The sequence below is a fragment of the Sus scrofa genome, chromosome 8, assembly GCF_054392235.1.
Source record: "Sus scrofa isolate SSC_HxYL_T2T_F1_AM1 chromosome 8, Sscrofa_HxYL_maternal_Yorkshire_Landrace_v2.0, whole genome shotgun sequence".
NCBI classification, from domain to species: domain Eukaryota; kingdom Metazoa; phylum Chordata; class Mammalia; order Artiodactyla; family Suidae; genus Sus; species Sus scrofa.
This window is the reverse complement of record NC_139390.1, coordinates 29,062,542-29,080,393: the sequence shown is the minus strand read 5'-3', so window position 1 is coordinate 29,080,393 and position 17,852 is coordinate 29,062,542. Positions and strand designations below refer to the sequence as shown.

The 17,852-nt window shown below is 44.5% G+C and overlaps 1 protein-coding gene across 4 annotated transcripts in view; it reads left to right on the top strand.

Moving 5' to 3' along the window:
* Window positions 1–17,852, top strand: part of RELL1 (RELT like 1) — a 70,828-nt gene that overhangs the window by 36,923 nt on the left and 16,053 nt on the right. For 3 of the 4 annotated variants that reach the window (XM_084971727.1, XM_013978589.3, XM_084971726.1), the window contains 4 exons: window positions 1,551–1,622; window positions 8,193–8,250; window positions 11,439–11,675; window positions 16,079–16,217. In XM_084971727.1, coding sequence (XP_084827853.1) covers window positions 1,551–1,622; window positions 8,193–8,250; window positions 11,439–11,675; window positions 16,079–16,217 — 506 coding nt within the window. Of the gene's footprint in view, window positions 1–1,224; window positions 1,426–1,550; window positions 1,623–8,192; window positions 8,251–11,438; window positions 11,676–16,078; window positions 16,218–17,852 lie in introns of those variants that run through there. The other variant, XM_084971728.1, reaches the window with a different exon arrangement.

The window sequence follows — 17,852 nt, the reverse complement described above, 5'->3', positions numbered from 1 at the left end:
CAGCTTGGATGGAGAAGACACTTTTCTGGATGCTGCACACCCTGATTAGTTCTCTGTGAACTGGGTCAATCTTCCCTCTTCCTTCTTGTGTTATGGGAACAAATTATACAGATCAAGAGTGGAGGTTTGATTTTTTTTCGGAGATGATCCCATGTACAGAGTCTCCTAAAGTAAACTGGATTTGTAGGCAATTCACCACCACCAGTGTTTAGATCATTTAGAAGTGCATTTAAAAGAAAAGGAGAGTCTTATAAACACAGCTGAATAATTACTCAATTTAAGGAATAAATTAATATTCTAAATTCATATAGTATACGTGCAATTAAAATAAAATCCAAGGACAAGTTTCTTCTTTTTTCTTTTTAGGGCTGCACCCGTGGCATATGGAAGTTCCCAGGCTAGGGGGTCAAATCAGATGAGCCACATATTCAACCTGCACCACAGCTTATGGCAGCACCAGATGCTTAACCTACTGAGCAAGGCCAGAGATGGAACCTGCATCCGCGGGGCAACAGCATCAGGCCCTTAACCGACTGAATCACAATGGAAATTCCAATTGTTAGCATTTTTCTCTCTCTCTCTCTCTCTTTTTTTTTTTTTTTTTTTCCCGTGGCGTATGGAGTTCCTGGGCCAGGGATCAGATAAGAGCCACAGTTGTATGAACTATGCCAGATCATTTCATACACTTTGCCCGGCTGGGGATTGCACCTGCATCCTGACATTGCAGAGATGCTGCAGATCCCTTTGCACCACTTCGGGAACTCAAGTTTTTTTCTTTTTCTTTTTTTCTTTTTAATTGAAGAATAGTTGATTTGCATTGTTGTGCCAATTTCAGCTGTACAGCAAAATGACCCAGTTATACATATACATATATTCTTTTTCTCATAGTATCTTCCATCATAATCTATCCCAAGTGATTGGATATAGTTCCCTGTGCTGTACAACAGGACCTCATTGCTTACCTGTTCTAAATGCAATAGTTTGCATCTGCAAACCCCAAACTCCCAGTCCATCCCATTCCTCCCCATCCTCCTTGGCAACCACAGGTCTGTTCTCTATGTCTGTGAGTCTGTTTCTGTTTTGTAGATAGGTTCATTTGTGCCATATTTTAGATTCCACGTAAAAATGATATCATACGGTGTTTGTCTTTCTCTTTCTGACTTACTTTCTTAATATGAGAAAAGTTTTTCTTTTAATTAGCTTTCTTCTTTGCATTTCTCTTAAGGGTTTAACAAAATGATGAGAGGGAAATATCAGTAGCAAGGACTGATAGAGCTGCATGGAACTGTCGTTTTGGAAACTGAGTGTGTGTTTGGACTTGAGAAGAGATGGATGGATGCCTCTGTTACTGACGCTGAAGAAGGCACTCTGAGCTCTGCATCAGGCAACTTGGGGTTGAAGGAAGAAGGCAGACCTCTTAGCACTGTGGGTGACTGGCTGAGCTTTCTGGAGACTGTTTAGTGGGCTCTTGAGCACTAAGACTGCATGTCTTGTTGACCTGATGCAGGTGATCAGTTGTCACTCATCCTCCCCTTCCCTTTCTCTTTCAGAGATGAACGACAGCGTGAATGAAAATAGTGACACCGTTGGACAGATTGTCCACTACATCATGAAAAATGAAGGTATGGCTCTTTCAGTGTCTGGAACAATTCAATATTCCTATGTTTTATTAAAAACCTGCTTTCTAGAGCCAGGATTTGTATGGACTCCCCTGTAGCTGTCTCTCAAGTTATTGGCCGCACCTTTTATCTGAGCTCACCATCAGCTCAGCTTCCAGCACTGTCTGATGGGGACGGTTCCACAGAAGTGAGTTATCTAAGAGTCAGTGAGTTTTTTTTTTCCTCTTCTGAAATGTATTGTAAATTCCCATCTTCCTTTTTTTTTTTTTTTTTAAGGGCCACACCCACAGCATATGGAAGTTCCCAGGCTAGGGGTCTAATCAGAGCCGTAGCTGCCAGCCTACACCACAGCCACAGCAACGTTGGATCCTTTAATCCACTGAATGGGACCAAGGATCCACCCCACGTCCTCATGGATACTAGTTGGGTTCATTACCACTGAGCCACAACAGGAACTCCTAAACCTCCATCTTCTTAAAGGGAGGATGAGTTTAATCTTTCTTTTTCAAATTACAGTTGATTTACAGTATTGTGTCAATTTCTGCTGTACAGCAAAGTGACCCAGTCATAATATATATACATTCTTTTTGTCATATTATCTTCCATCACAGGTGATTGCATATGGTTCCCTGCACTATCCAGCAGGACCTCATTGCCCATCCATTCCAAATGTAATAGTTTGCATCTACTAACCCCAAACTCCCCATTCATCCCACTCCCTCCCCCCTCCCCTTTGTGACCGAAAGTCTCTTTTCCACATCTATGAGTTCTAAGGGCTTGCCAGGAGCTAACAGCCCTATGACTCAGATACTTCATTCCTGTTTCATGGTTGAGGACCTGAGGCCCACGGCACTTAACTTGCTTGCCAGTGTCACACTGATGCACTCTAGCATCTGATTTGAGAGTCTGCATTTAACCAACTTGCTATCAGCTGCCTTTTTCCTGGTAGCAGGAAAGCAAGATGATAAACTTCCTCCTTTCCAGGGGATAAAGTGTACCGCTGGGACACTCTATAGAACTTTTATTTTTTATTTTTCTTATTTTTTTTTTGTCTTTTTGCCATTTCTTGGACCGCTCCCGTGGCATATGGAGGTTCCCAGGCTAGGAGTTGAATCGGAGCTGTAGCTGCCAGCCTACGCCACAGCCACAGCAACGCAGGGTCCGAGCTGCATCTGCGACCTATGCCATAGTTCACGGCAACGCCGGATCCTTAACCCACTGAGCAAGGCCGCGGATTGAACCCGCAACCTCATGGTTCCCAGTCGGATTCGTTAACCACTGAGCCACGACGGGAACTCCTCTATAGAACGTTTAAACGTGAACTCATTCAATTATCCAACTCCTCTGGGAGGTAGTCCCTGTTATCACCCTATTTTGCAGATGAGGAAACAGAAGCCCAGAGGGTAAGAAAGTTGCCCAGTGTCACACCGCTGGCACATTCAGGATGGCATCAGCAGAGGAGAAGCCTCTGGATCCCTGGAGCAAACAGACTATAATTTCCTCCCTCCCACACGCCTGGGCTATAGGGCTGTTCTTTTCCTTTTGAATGATATCCCTTTCCTTTCCGAAAGTAGCCTTTTGCTTTCCGCTGCCTTGATTACCAGAGGTGGTTAGAAAATGTCACCAAGGCGCTGATTTCATTCTTCTCCTCTGCTCCCCAGTTCTTTTCCGTCCGATTCTTTGCCATCAGGGCCACCGCCTGTCCACCTGTGATTCCTCCAGTGACCTGTGAAGAGGGCTGGTGGCTGTCATCCTTTGTGTGGCCTTGGTTCTCCTTGGCCACCAGGACACTTTCTGATCTCACCAGACACCCTTTTTCTCCATGGTCCTCTCCAGCTTCTGGCCTGTGCCAAAGCCACAGCTGGGGAACCAGGACACACTTGGGTCTCTTACCACTTGACAACCTAACTTTTTTAGTTTGTCTCTGAGACTTAAATCTGCTATAGCACAAAATGCATTTTTCTCTTCTTTATCTTTCTCATTAAGAGACTCTGAATTTAATATCAATTTAGACCTTCCCATTGAGGTTAATTAGCTTTCTTTCTTTCTTTTTTTTTTATTGTCAGTACACCATAATGTAACTGTTCTTCAAACAGTTAAAAAAAAAAAAAAAAAGGGATAAAAGGAGTTCCCTGGTGATCTTGTGGTTAGGATTTTGCACTTTCACTGCTGTGGCCTGAGTTCAGTCCCTGGTCTGGGAACTGAGATCCCATATCAAGCTGCAGCACACAGCAGCCAAAAAAAAAAAAATAGAGTAAAATTGCATACAAACCATCCATTACCATCTCCCCGTATTTATTTAGGTTTTCCTTGCCTGTATTTACATATTTTATAACACTTACGGTCATGATATATCACTAGCCTTCTGCTTTGCGTTTTTAATTTGGCTAATGGGTAGTATCTCATCTGTACTCAGGGCCACATTCTTGTTTAGGGTTTAAATCTTATCGTGTCTTAAATGTTGGGAATCAAGTTTAGATAAAAATCTCTTGAAGAATGAATTTGTCAGCTGTCCTGCACCCTGACGTGACAAGGGTTCGGGTAGTCCCAGGGGTTTTCTTGCATCGTATGGGCATTTGAAAAGTACCTGTGACTCCATAGCTGAGCTTCTCCACCAAGCCCTGAAACAGTCTGAAAATAGCATGAATTGAGAGTATTCGGGTTGCTCTCCAAGCACCCCTCATTATGGTTATTCCCATGAGGCTGTGGGGAGGGATCCCCTGGGGAAATTCTTACTTGGGGCTCAGTTTGTGTGATGGCAAAAAGGATTTCTTTTTGTTTGATTTTGACTGCTCTGTGCGTATTATCAGAAATTCAGGAAAGAAGAGAGACACATTTTCTGGAAATTACTGCCTATGAGAAAATTTCTCCCGCCCTATAGCTACTCCTCTCATTCTTTGGATGCCCATGAAGGGAAATATAGCTGGACAGAATGTTGACAAGTGTAGGGGAAAACATACGAGTAATTACAAGGAAGAGATATGTATTCAACACACGTTAATTGAGTGAACCAACAAGGACCTACTGAATAGTACAGAGAATTATACTCAATATTCTGTAATAACCTATATGGGATATATATAATTCTATATAATTCTACATATATTTATGTTTAATATAAATATAATTTATATGATATTTATATATATTTACATGTATATGTACATATTATACATACATACATACATACTTACATATTTAATATAAACATAATTTATATTATATTATATTTATATATATATTTACATATAGGTTATATTATATGTTTTGCCATAGACCTGAGACTAACAACATTGTAAATCAACTATGTTTCGATTTTTAAAAATCTTAATTGTATTATTTTTAAATTGTATTATTTAAAAAAAATCTTATTTGTATTATTGCTCTTTTACAGTAATTTTATAGCCAAATTAAAGCATGTGTTTATGTCCTAATGGGGGAGTTATGTTAGTGTTTTCTCATCACAGGAAACCACAAATGTTCCTAAGGGATATTTTGTTGAAATTTACTCCCTGGTCTAGATGGGAGGGTAGACTAGAGACAAGGATGTGTGTGTATGTGTGTGTGTGTGTGTGTGTGTGTGTGTTGCTCTCACGTACCTATCCTCCATTGCTATGAATGATATTTGCATAGAAACTTGAGTCTGCTCTTAAAGATATCACTCAGCAAACAGGGGTTGTTTACAATTATTTCTAAGAGATAAAGTGATCTCATGAAGACATGAGAAACAGCAAAAGCCTGTTAAAAACAAACAAAAAAACAAGTTTTAGTAATGATTTCAATTTTTATTTTTTTTATTTTTTATTTTTTTTGCTTTTTAGGGCCCACCCTTGGCACATGGAAGTTCCCAGGCTAGGGGTCAAATGCGAGCTGTAGCTGCCAGTCTATCCCACAACCACAGCAATGCTAGATCTGAGCCATGTCTGCAGCCTACACCACAGCTCATGGCAACACTGGATCCTTAACCCACTGAGCGAGGCCAGGGATTGAACCCACATCCTCATGGATTCCAGTCAGGTTCATTACGACTGAGCCATGATGGGAACGTTGATTTCAATATATTTTAATAAGTCTCTTGGGAACATTTTATATTTTGATGTTTCTAATGGAGGTCATCATTTTGCAGGTGATTAATTTTCTCAGGTGACTGTTTAAATTTTTGTTTTTGAAAAGCTCATTCTTGTACACGAGTGCTATCTTCATTGTTATTTTCCCTCTTTTCTGTTTATAGTTTTGAAGTTTAGTAACTGATAGCAGAGTCTTAAGTGTCAACTGGCAAATTATTGTGTATGCCCCAAACCCTTTATCTGAAAGAAAAGTATTCTTCTGAATTCTTAATATTCGTTAAAAGAGAAACTGATTGAAATATACTTAAATTTGTCTTAGGGAGGTTCATTTGCCTTTCGGTCATATAAGAGAAGGTATTACTGATCCATTTCAGTACTTTTTTGGTCCCGAGAAGAGCCTTACTTATATCAAAACTTTAATTTGGAAATGCAGTTGTGCATCTTCAGAGAGTCATGAAAGGCAAAGAAAGTATTTCTTTTTGAAAAGGATGGTATGTTCCATCAATATTTGTTCAAAAACCCCAGGCATCTGCAAGGGTTGGAAAGGGGAGAAAATTGAATTGTGGAGACCAGAAAAACCCCTTACTATATATATACATATATATATATATTTTTTTTAACAGCTGTACCTGTGGCCTGTGGAGGTTCCCAAGCTAGGGTTCAAATCAGAGCTGTAGCTGCCAGCCTACACCACAGCCATAGCAACACCAGATCCAAGCTGCATCTGCGACCTACACCACAGCTTGCGGCAGTGCCAGATCCTTAACCCCATGAGGGAGGCCAGGGATCAAACCTGCAACCTCAAGGAGACTAGTCAAGTTCTTAACCCGCTAAGCCGCAACAGGAACTCCACCCCCTACTATCTTATATGTAAAACACAGACATGCATATAGTGCATAAACAGATGTATATCTGCAATATTACAGTTTCATGGGAGGCTGACTAGGGAAAAGTGTCAAAAAAAGGCTTCCAGATGCGGGAATAATGAAAAATGTTGAGAAACATTGGATAAATCATTCAGTTAACGTTAAAAAGCATCAGTGTTGAAACGAGTTAATTTTCCTTCTCTTGGGATGTCATTTGAGATGTTAAATGTTAAATGTTGGTGTTAGCTCACATGGTGAATAGTGATTTTTTTATTATTTCATCTCCAGAGAATGTGTTGTGGTTTCCCTCAGAACAGTGCTTTAAAAATCAATGGAAAGGCAGTGTTCCTGCTGTGGTGCAAGACTGGAGCTCTGGGACGCATGTTCGACTCCCCAGCTCAGCACAGTGGATTAAAGGACCCGGTGTGGCTGCACCTGTGGCATAGTTTGTAACTGCAGCTCTCATTGGGAATTCTATATGCCATGGGGTGGCCAAAAAAGAAAAAAAAAGTTTGGAATTCCTGTTGTGTCTCAGTGGGTTAGGAACTAGACATAGTGTTTGTGAGGATGCAGGTTCAACCCCTGGCCTCACTCAGTGGGTTGAGGATCTGGCATTGTTGCAAGTTGTGGCTTAGGTTGCAGATGCGGCTTGGATCCAGTGTTGCCATGGCTGTGTGTAGGCCTCAGCTGCAGCTCCAGTTCCACCCCTAGCCTGGGAACTTGCAGGGTGAGGCTTTAAAAAAGAAAAAAAAAAAAAAGATCAATGAAAAGGGGTCAGGAGATGGTGATAGCATCTGGCCTTGCCGGGAAATAGCTGAGGAGCTTGACTATTCATTCACTTCAGTCTTTTATCCTTAAGATTTGACACTTTACAAAAGACCAAAAGAATGGGTGTGTCTGTGCTTGGGGGTGGGGTAGGCACCCAGGAAACCTAGGTTCTGTTTGCTTTCAACCCAGCCCCCACCTACCAATTTGGATTTTTTTTTTTTTTTTGAAAAAAATTAACATTAGAAGTCTAATGTAACTCAGTCCATATTAGATAACTGACGTGTGTGACCAACACTTGAAATTTAAAGGTATCTGGCTAGACTTAAGGTCTTGTGTGGTCCATCAGCAGAAATAAGCCATGTGCCCCCCACGCCTGGAAAATTAACCCCTTCTCATCCCTGATCCTATGTGAGATGGACTCCGTACTTACCTGGGTATCCAGGATTTAGGGCTAATTATTTGAACACATTTAAGTTATTAGAATACAGGTCTCTTGAGACATACATTTCACCGCATATTTAGCAAAGTGAGTTGAATGCAGTTTCTGGGCGGGAGATTGATGGGGGCGGGGAGGAGGAGAAACAGCTTCTGTGTTCCTTTGCTAATGATGTGTAGGAGACAAAGCTCTGCAGTAGAACTGCTTTCCTCTGCATAGATTCTGTCAGTCAGTTCCTTCTGGTGAGAGTTATAGCCGATGGTGCCACATCTAGGCTTTCCTTGGGAAAGACCCTCCTTTCTCCAGGGCGCCAGGGCCTCGTCTGTGAACGGAAGGAACTCAGGTGTTTTTCCAACAGCTTTTCTGATGTGCCAATTCTGTGATCACTCATCTGATTCATTCCACTTTAATTCTTTCCTTCTTTCCCCCCCCTTAGCAAATGCCGATGTTTTGAAGGCAATGGTGGCAGATAACAGCCTGTATGATCCTGAAAGGTGAGCGCTCCTCCCCTGATTTTATGGGGCTTCTCTTTTCACTTACCTGTTAGAGCAGCTTTCTGTCCTTTGGCACTCTCGACATTAGGGCCAGATGATTCTTTGCTGTGGGGAGCTGTCCTGTGCAGGGCAGGACATGGAACAACATTCCTGGTTTCCACTTACAAGATACCACTGTCCCCGGCTTCTGCTGTGTGACAACCCAAAACGGCTCCACACATTGTGTTCCCTGGGGGCGAAGTGGCCCCTGGTTGAGAACTGCTATTCCAGAGCAGTGATGGGAGGAAGAAGCAGCTTTGGAGTTGGGGCCCTGGGTTGAGTCTTACTTCCACTGCTTATGGGTCACCTCTTCTTGGGCAAGTTAACTGACCCTTCTGAGTTCAAGTTCCATCATCTATAAACTGGAGATTACCACCAGACCAACTTCACTGGGTTATTCTAAGGAATTCCAAATAGCGGGGGCATCAAAAGACCTCCATGGACAATGATGATGAAACATAAAACCAGCCTAGGGTGGGGGCACTGGCTGAGTTCTGGTGTGGGATTCCCAGCTTTAGGTTATGGTTATTGAGCATCCTCATAATTACAGGTAACTGTTTTCTGTATAATTGTTCATGCTTCAAGGGGCATTTATTGAGTACCTGCTGTGTGCTGGGCATGATGCTGGAGGTGCGCCTTCACAGGGCCTGACCATGGAGGACTCCGTCTAGTGGAAGTGGAGACAGGAGGTGGGGGCTGCAGAGAAAGGCCAGAGCAAAAGACCCTGGAGCGTGAAAGTGGGGGGTGACCCAGGAACGTTCAGTCTGTGGTGGCCGGAGGACGTGCTATGGACAGACGCTAGAAGGTCCAGCAAGGCCAGTTGGGACTGAGTGACACGGCAAGGAGTTTGGACCTTTGTCTGCTTACTCTGTGGGTGGTACAGCCAGCACATCTTAGGTATTTCATACATGTTTGTGAAACTGGCCATGTTGGATTTTAGCAAGGTGACTCAGGGCTGGAAGACCAGTGTAGGGAGCTCTGCTTGTGTAGTTCATAGAGACACAGGAGCTGTGACTTCTCCTATTTTCCAGTCCTGCCCATAGACACCTTGGGGTAGGACCGTGTCACCTCGGCGTATCTTTGCCTCAGGCATCTTAGGGCATCCTGTGGTCCCTGCCACTGGGTTTTGTGCACAGCAGGTCCCAGATAAACGTTCGTTGAATGGAGGTGGTTAAACTTTTTTCTTTTTTGGCTACACCCTCAGCAAAAGGAAGTTCCCAGGCCAGGGATCAAACCCTAGCCACAGCGGTGACAATGCCATATCCTCAACCTGCTGAGGCACCAGGGAACTCTGAATGTTGTTAAATTTTCAAATTTAGACTCCTGATATGTGGTGTGGACCTTGTTTTACCCCAGAAAGCTGCAACTGTGTTTTGTTTGTTTGTTTTTTGTGGGTTTTTTGGGGGGTTTCTTTCTTTTTTTCTTTTTAGGGCCAACCTGAGCCTATGGAGGTTCCCAGGCTAGGGGTCTAATTGGAGCTGCAGCTGCTGGCCTCTGCCACAGCCACAGCAACGCTAGATCCGAGCCACATTCGCAACACCACAGCTTGCAGCAACACCTGATCCTTAATCCACTGAGTGAAGCCAGTGATTGAACCTGCATCATTTTAGACACTATGTTGGGTTCTTAATCTGCTGAGCCACAACAGGAACTCCCTGCAATTTTGCGTTTTAAACAATCTAAAGAGCATTCCTAAAGAACACCAGGAAACTCTGGGCTGTAATGTTTGAGACTATCGTTTCCATCAGGCGTGCTGCTTTTGAGGTGGCCGGTTATCAGCAGTATAAAGGCTGGTTTATGCTGTCATGAGACTTCCATGCGCCTTTGGGGCTTTTGGCCCAGTCTCAAGAGTCAGGCTGTGCTGTGACCAGCTGCCCCACCCACCCGCTCCTCCATGGTCAGAGGGCTGATTCCTGGTCAGGCCAGCCCTGTGCTGTCTTGATTCCTCCTTTCCTCGTAGACCAGAGCCTTGACACAGCTTGATGAAAGCAGTTAGCATCTGACCTATATATACTTCTGCTTTTTACATTTTGGATGGTCTGGCTGGGTTTCTTCCAGGTTATCAAAGGGGTCTCCCCTGTTTCTGAAGCACTGCAGCGTGATGATTAAGATCATGGTTTCTAGATGTAGTCTTTCCAGATTTGGATCTCAACCATGACTTATTGGCTGTGTGACCTTGGGCAAGTTACTTAACTGCTCTGAGGCTCAGTGTCTTCTTTTTTAAAATGAGGAAATTGGAGTTCCTGTCATGGCTTGGTGGAAATGAATCTGACTGGCATCCATGAGGATACAGGTTCAATCCCTGGCCTTGCTCGGTGGGTTAAAGGATCTGGCATTGCTATGAGCTGTGGTGTAGGTCGCAGACATGGCTCAGATCCCACCTTGCTGTAGCTGTGAAGGCCAGTGGCTACAGCTCCGATTCAACCCCTAGCCTGGGAACCTCTGCATGCTGCAGGTACAGCCCTAAAGAGACAGAAAAATATAAACAAATAAATAAGGAAATTAATAATATCTACCTCAGAAAGTTTTGTAAAAGTGAACCGAATTAACGTATATCAAATGCTTAGAGTGCTAAGTGTTAGCTATTTTTATTATTCCTATTATCAACCTCTTTTGAACATCTCTCTTTTGACCTAAAAGCTTTCTTCCTTTGATACAATCGTCAGATTGGATCAAAAGCCACTCGATAATTTGACTGGAATTTAAGTTTTTCTCTCCTCCAAGGCACGTATGTCCAAGGCATCTATTTGCTTAGAGATCTGGGCAGGCGCTTGGGTATGTGTGAGAAATTAGTTTACCTGAAATTAGATTGGATGAGAAGGGAGGTTGGCCATTTAGAAAGAAACCTAATACTTTAAGACAAACAGTACACCATCATTAGAAGCAGGGGTTTATTTCTGGCTCTTTAATTCCATCCTAGAAGTGATAAATCACATTATTACTGTTTAAAACGAGCTGTCATTGTACAGTCGTAAAAGCTGAATGCCTGCTGTCTGAGATCAGTTCACAACGCCCATTTGTGTAATTGGAAGAGACATTTTTTCCTTTTGCTTTGAACCTGCTTCTTACATTCCGTGGGAGAGATTTGCCTTCGCTGGTATTTCTTTTAAGTAACCAGATCCACCTTTTCCTTTTTCTTCCCCCTGTAGCCCTGTGACCCCCAGCACTCCTGGGAGCCCGCCCGTGAGCCCCGGGCCCTTGTCACCGGGAGGCACCCCAGGAAAGCACATCTGCGGCCACCATCTGCACACAGTGGGCGGTGCTGTCGAGCGGGACGTGTGTCATCGATGTAGGCATAAGCGGTGGCACTTCATCAGACCTGCCAACAAGTCCAAAGAGGGCCGCCCGAGGCGCCAAGGGGAGGTCACCGTCCTCTCTGTGGGCAGGTGAGGCCCGGGGCGCTTTGGGTTCTGTGATCTAGTTGCCGTGCTGTGTGGATTTCTCACTCATTGTGTAGCGTGGGTTCTCCTGAGCCTGGCTCAGGTCCTGTCTCTGAGCGTCCTCTGTATTTTCTGAGTCTGGCATTTTTCCAACAGCAGAAGAATTCTAAGAGGCAGTTATTGCAAGATCAGATGTGACGAAGTTCCTGTCATGGCTCAGCCAGGGGTTAATGAACCTGACTAGTATCCATGAGGATGTGGGTTCGATCTCTGGCCTTGCTCAGTGGGTTAAGGATCCAGTGTTGCCATGAGCTGTGGTGCAGGTTGCAGACAAGGCTCAGATCTGCATTGCTGTGGCTGTGGTGTAGGCCGGTGACTATAGCTCCCATTCAACCCCTAGCCTGGGAACCTCCATATGCCAAGGGTGTGGCCCTAAAAAGACAAAAAAAATTGAAAAAAAAAGATCAGATGTTCAGTGTATTAATTACTTGCTGTGTTAGGGTTCACCAGAGAGGCAGAATCACATGTATGTATGTACATGCACACACAAATATAAGAGGAGATTTGTTATGAGAATTGATTCACATGATGATAGAGGCCAAGAAGCCCACGATCTGTCTGCAGGCTGGAGTATCAGACAAGCTGGTGCTGTAATTCAGTCCAAGTCCAAAGGCCTGAGAACCAGGGGAGCCGATGGTGTGAGCCAGAGTCCCAGTCTGAAGGCCCTAGAAGAGGGATGCTCATGTCCAATGGCAAAGAAGAGGGATGTGTCAGCTTGAGCCGAAAGAGCAGCTTCGGTCTTCCCTGCCTTTTTGTTCTCTTCAGGCCCTCCAGCGACTGAATCTGCCCATTCCCCTTGGTGAGAGGGATCTTCTCTACTCAATTTACCGATACAGATGATAATCTCCTGCAGACACCCTTACTGACAAACCTAGAAATAATGTTTTACCAACCCTCTGGGCAGCTCCTGGCCCAGTCACGTTGACACAAGAAATTAACCATCACACTTGCTCTAATAGATAAAGCCCAGATCTCAACTATTTACGGATGTTTGTTTTGCTTGTGGAATTGAAAGATTGGTGGTGGCTCTTCGAGATGTCATCCAGAGGCCCAGGTCCTTTCCACCTTGTGGCTCTGCCAGGTTGGCCAGCAGGAGAAAGTGTTCAGAGGACTGTTCACAGGAGATTTTTAATGAGATGGGCCTGCAGTGGCACATTTCATTCTTGCTCACATTCCTCTGCCTGGAAGTCAATCACTCGTCCACACCTATGGCCGGGGAGGTGGGAAATGTCACCCAGCCATGTGCCAGGAAGAAAGGAAGCGATGGAGTGGATCCACTGCCCTCCAGCCTCTGCCGTAAGATCCACGTGGATTCCTGGCCCTGCTTTCTTTTAGTTCACCTCCTGTGTCTGTTTCCCCGTCCTCGAGTTCCCTTTACTTATAACCCACTGTGATGTGGAGATCTTGCGGTTCAAGTGGTGAATGAATTTGATGATATGTAGAGCCTTTTTGCTAGATGCTGAGCCTCCTGCAGAAACTGCATGGCTAATGCATGTGGAAAGGCAGTAGACAGTCATGGTCAAGAGCATGTGTGCTAGAGCCAGACGGGGAAGCCTGAGCAAAAGTCGACAGCATTGCCTACATGATCCTTCCTTCTCTATTGACAAACTCTGGGAAGAAGAGCCAGGACTTGTTGAATCTCCCTCATTTGCGTCCTGGCACCACTCCTTACAAATTGTTCCTTCTCTCTGCCCATTTCCCCTTGTATAAAATGGAGAGGACAGCAGTATTCATCTGGTTGCTGTGAAGACTAAAGCAGGTGACTCACATAAAGATTTTAGACCCTTTTGGGGCACTTATTATGCATTCAAGAAGTGTTGGCTGCTATCATTATTATTATTCTTACTGTTTGAATTCCGTTGAGTTTCATCATGTGTTGCACAAGCAGCTAGGAGAAGACTACAGGGCTCTTTACCCCTTACAGCAAAACAGTACAACTCATGACCACACTGTTTATTCAAGAGTGGAGTCACGCGAACTTATGAATATGGAGTGAAATGAGAACCTGTTAACTCGCTTGGACAAAGTATATTTTGTTTGCTTTAAAAAAAAAAAATCTGCGGAAATTTTCAATGTGGATTCAACACGCTTTCTTAAATGCCCCCAGTCCAACTCTGTGTCTTGGAGGTTGATAAATTCTGCGAATGTTGAATGATTACAGGCTGCTTGTCAGCATGGGCTACTTAAAGGGACTCAGCGCTCTTCCAAATAGATTTGTGGTGACAACTTTCCCCCATTTCTCCTCTCACTCCCTCCTTCTGGTGGGTGATCTCATTTTGGACAAAGCAGGAGGATGTATTTTAGATGGTTTTAAGGGAAGTGAAGGCTAGAAGTAGAAAGTATTATGAAACACGTCAGCGAATTGATGGTGATGCCTAGAAGAACAGTCCAAGTGAGTAAATTTCTTTAATTTCTCTCTTAATTCTTATTTATTTATTTATTTTGCTTTTTAGGGCTGCACCTGTGGCATATGGAAGTTCCCAGGCTAGGGGCTTAATTGGAGCTACAGCTGCCAGCCTACACCACAGCCACAGCAACACCAGATCTGAGCCGCATCTGGGACCTACACCACAGCTCATGGCAATGCTGGATCCTTAACCTACTGAGTGAGGCCAGGAATGGAACCCACATCCTCGTGTATCCTAGTCGGGTTCGTTACCACTGAGCCACGACAGGAACTCTGTTTTTCTCTCTTAATTCTTGAGGAAAATCTCTTCCTTCAGTTCCTTAACTTTTTCCTTAATCCTTAATGAAATTGACCCACAAGTTCCCATTGTGGCTCAACGGTAATGAACGTGACTAGTATCCATGAGGACGAAGGTTCCATCCCTGGCCTCGCTCAATGGGTTAAGGACCGGACATTGCTGTGAGCTACGGTGTAGGTCACAGACACAGCTCGTATCTGGCGTTGCTATGGCTGTGGTGTAGGCCAGCAGCTACAGCTCCGATTCAACCCCTAGACTGGGAACTTGCATATGCTGTAGGCGCAGCCCTAAAAAAACAAAAGCAAGATAGAAAATTGACCCAAATTTGCATAAAAAATAACAGACGAAACCCAAACAGATACAGAAACGCTGCCACTAACTCATGCCGATAAACGTGTGGCTGGGGCTGTGTGTGTGTGTGTGTGTGTGTGTGTGTATGTAGAGATGGGTGAAATTGGAAGAAGGCAGTTCTCCATTGAACATCTGGTTTGCAAACTAGTTGGGCTTTTATCCAGCTTTCTGTGGTTAGAACTCCTGATGTTAAGGTCTAGGTCCTTGTTAGAACAGCTCTGAAGCTGTTTAATATTTGAGTACCCGTGTTTCTTAGTGCAATTTCCCGTGCTCTGTAAACTGTGCAACAAAGTCTGTGATGTGTGGAGTGAACATCAGCTTGGAGGTTTGGCAGAGGACAGGGCTTCCTGCTGCGTGGGAATGTTCCCCCTGTTCAATATGGTGATTTTTTTCTTCTTCTTCTTCTTTTTTTTTTTTTTTTTTTTGTCTTTTTGCCTTTTCTAGGGCCGCTCCTGCAGCATATGGAGGTTCCCAGGCTAGGGGTCTAATTGGAGCTGTAGCCACCGGCCTACACCACAACCACAGCAATGCGGGATCTGAGCTGCATCTACGACCTGCACCACAGCTCACAGCAATGCCGGATCCTTAACCCACTGAGCAAAGCCAGGGATCGAACCTGCAACCTCATGCTTCCTAGTTGGATTCATTAACCACTGCGCCACGACGGGAACTCCGTGATTTTCTTTCTTTAAAAAAAAAAAAAAGTTTTTTTTTGTTTTTTGTTTTCTTTTTGCTTTTTAGGGCCACACTTGTGGCATATGGAAGTTCCCAGGCTAGGGGTTGAATCAGACCTATAGCTGCGGGCCAACATCACAGCCACAGCACCGCAGGATTGCGACCTACACCGAAGCTCATGGCAACACAGGATCCCTGACCCACTCATCGAGGGATTGAACCCCCATCCTCATGGATACCAGTCAGATTCCTTTCCGCTGCGCCACAACAGGAACTCCCTTAAAAATTTTTTTTTGATGTATAGTCATGTTAGTTTCAGTTTCAATTATACACATCCATATATCTCTCTCTATATATTTTTTTCAGATTCTTTTTTCCTCATAGATTATTACAAAATATTGAGTATAGTTCCTTGGACTGTACAGTAGATCCCTGTTGGCTCCTTGTTTTATATGTTGTGTGTGTGTGTGTGTGTGTGTGAATATGGTGACTTTCATTGCTGTCCCGACTTTTGGCTGAGTTCATTTGGGATCCTCCAGGTGGGTGATTCGGGGTTCATCCATAACTCTTGTTCACCGAAAAAGAAAACCCATCACATCTCCCCTTTCCCCACATCAGGTTTAGAGTTACGAAAGTGGAACACAAGGCAAATCAGAAGGAGCGGAGAAGTTTGATGTCAACCGCTGGGACCGAGAGTGTCAACGGGGAGGTGCCTGCCACACCTGTGAAGAGGGAGCAGAGTGGCCCAGAGGAGCAGGTGAGTAGGACGTGTGGCAGCATCAGTGGTGGAGACGGTCCTGAGAGCCTCCCCAGGGTCAGTGGTGACATGGGAGTGACCTGGCAGGAACATGAGACGTGCTTTCCTGGAGCTGGTAGGGCTGTAGGGGACTGAATGCCATCGGTTGTCCACCCTGAGCTTTTTGTAAAGAGCTGCCCAGTGTAGGGGCCTCCAGGGGCTTGGTTTGCATGATCGTGAGGAGGGAGGGGTTACTTTTTGTTTGTTTGTTTGTCTTTTCAGGGCCACACCTGTGGCATATGGAGGTTCCCAGGCTAGGGGTTGAATCGGAGCTGCAGCCGCTGGCCACGACCACAGCCACTGCAACGCCAGATCCAAGCCATGCCTGCAACCTAGACCACAGCTCACAGCAATGCCGGATCCTTTACCCACTGAGTGAGGCCAGGGATTGAACCTGTGTCCTCATGGATCCTAGTCAGATTTGTTTCTGCTGTGCCACAATGGAAACTCCAGGAGAGTTACTTCTGAGGCAGTGTGGAGTGGCGGGGATTGTGGCAAACTAGAAATCACATAACCCATCTGTGGGGTTGGCAGTACCACAAGGCAGAGTGGTTAGTGTGGCATAATGGTTAGTATGGTTAGTTTTGCATAGATCTTATGTCCAAAAAGGTGGAAATTCAGACTTTTTTAAAATCTCAAAATCATATTGAATGTATTATTTATTTAAAAAATTTTTATTGAACTATAGTTGATTTACACTGTTCTGTTAGAAATCTAGACTTTTTACATGTGAAGTCACCACAGGTTTTCAAGTGTTGGCAGCTCGTTAAATTTCCTTTAAAAAACCGTGAAGGCCAAATGGAATATAATCTTGTCATCATTTCTAGGTAAACTGTGATTTGAAAAAGCTGGAGTGAGCAAAGCAATATTTTTTCCTTTAATTGAGTTGGGAACCAGTTTTCTTCGATGAGCCACAGTTCCAAAACACCCCCAGTCTTTCCACCAAATATTTTGAAGCAATTTAAAAGCAAAAGTGAATGCCTCTTGGTTTGCCAGTTTTAACATGGAAAGGTATTACTTAAAAAAAGAAGCCCGTGATAATTTGATACTGGCTTGGCTTTCATCTTCCTCTTTTCTTTCTGCTCTGGCTCGAGCCACATTCGTCCTTTTCATGTTTCTTATTATATGTAAAAGGATGAGTGTGAGGACTCAGGAGTGACTGGTTCCAGAGTCTCCTTGGAACCATCAAAGCCTGAACATGAAGGTAGAAGAGGTTACACTTACAAGGAGTGGGGGAGGTGGGTACAGGGGAGGGGAGTGGCCAGGTCCTAGAAGGTACAGGGAGATAGCAAGGTTGAACCTGAGCCCTGGATGAGGCTGCTGGGCTCAAGTCCCAGTTTGCTGCACTGGGACCTGGGCAGGGTGCTTGGGCTGTTTTGTTTTGTTTCTTTTTTGACCGCCCCATGGCATTTGGAGCTCCCGGGTCAGGGAACCAGCTGTGGTGTGGGTTGCAGACATGGCTCAGATCTGGCATTGCTGTGGCTGTGGTATAGGCCGGCAGCTACAGCTTTGATTTGACCCATAACCTGGGAACTTCCACATGCCACAGGCGCAGCCCTAAAAAGACCAATAGACCAATAAACAAATAAATAAAGC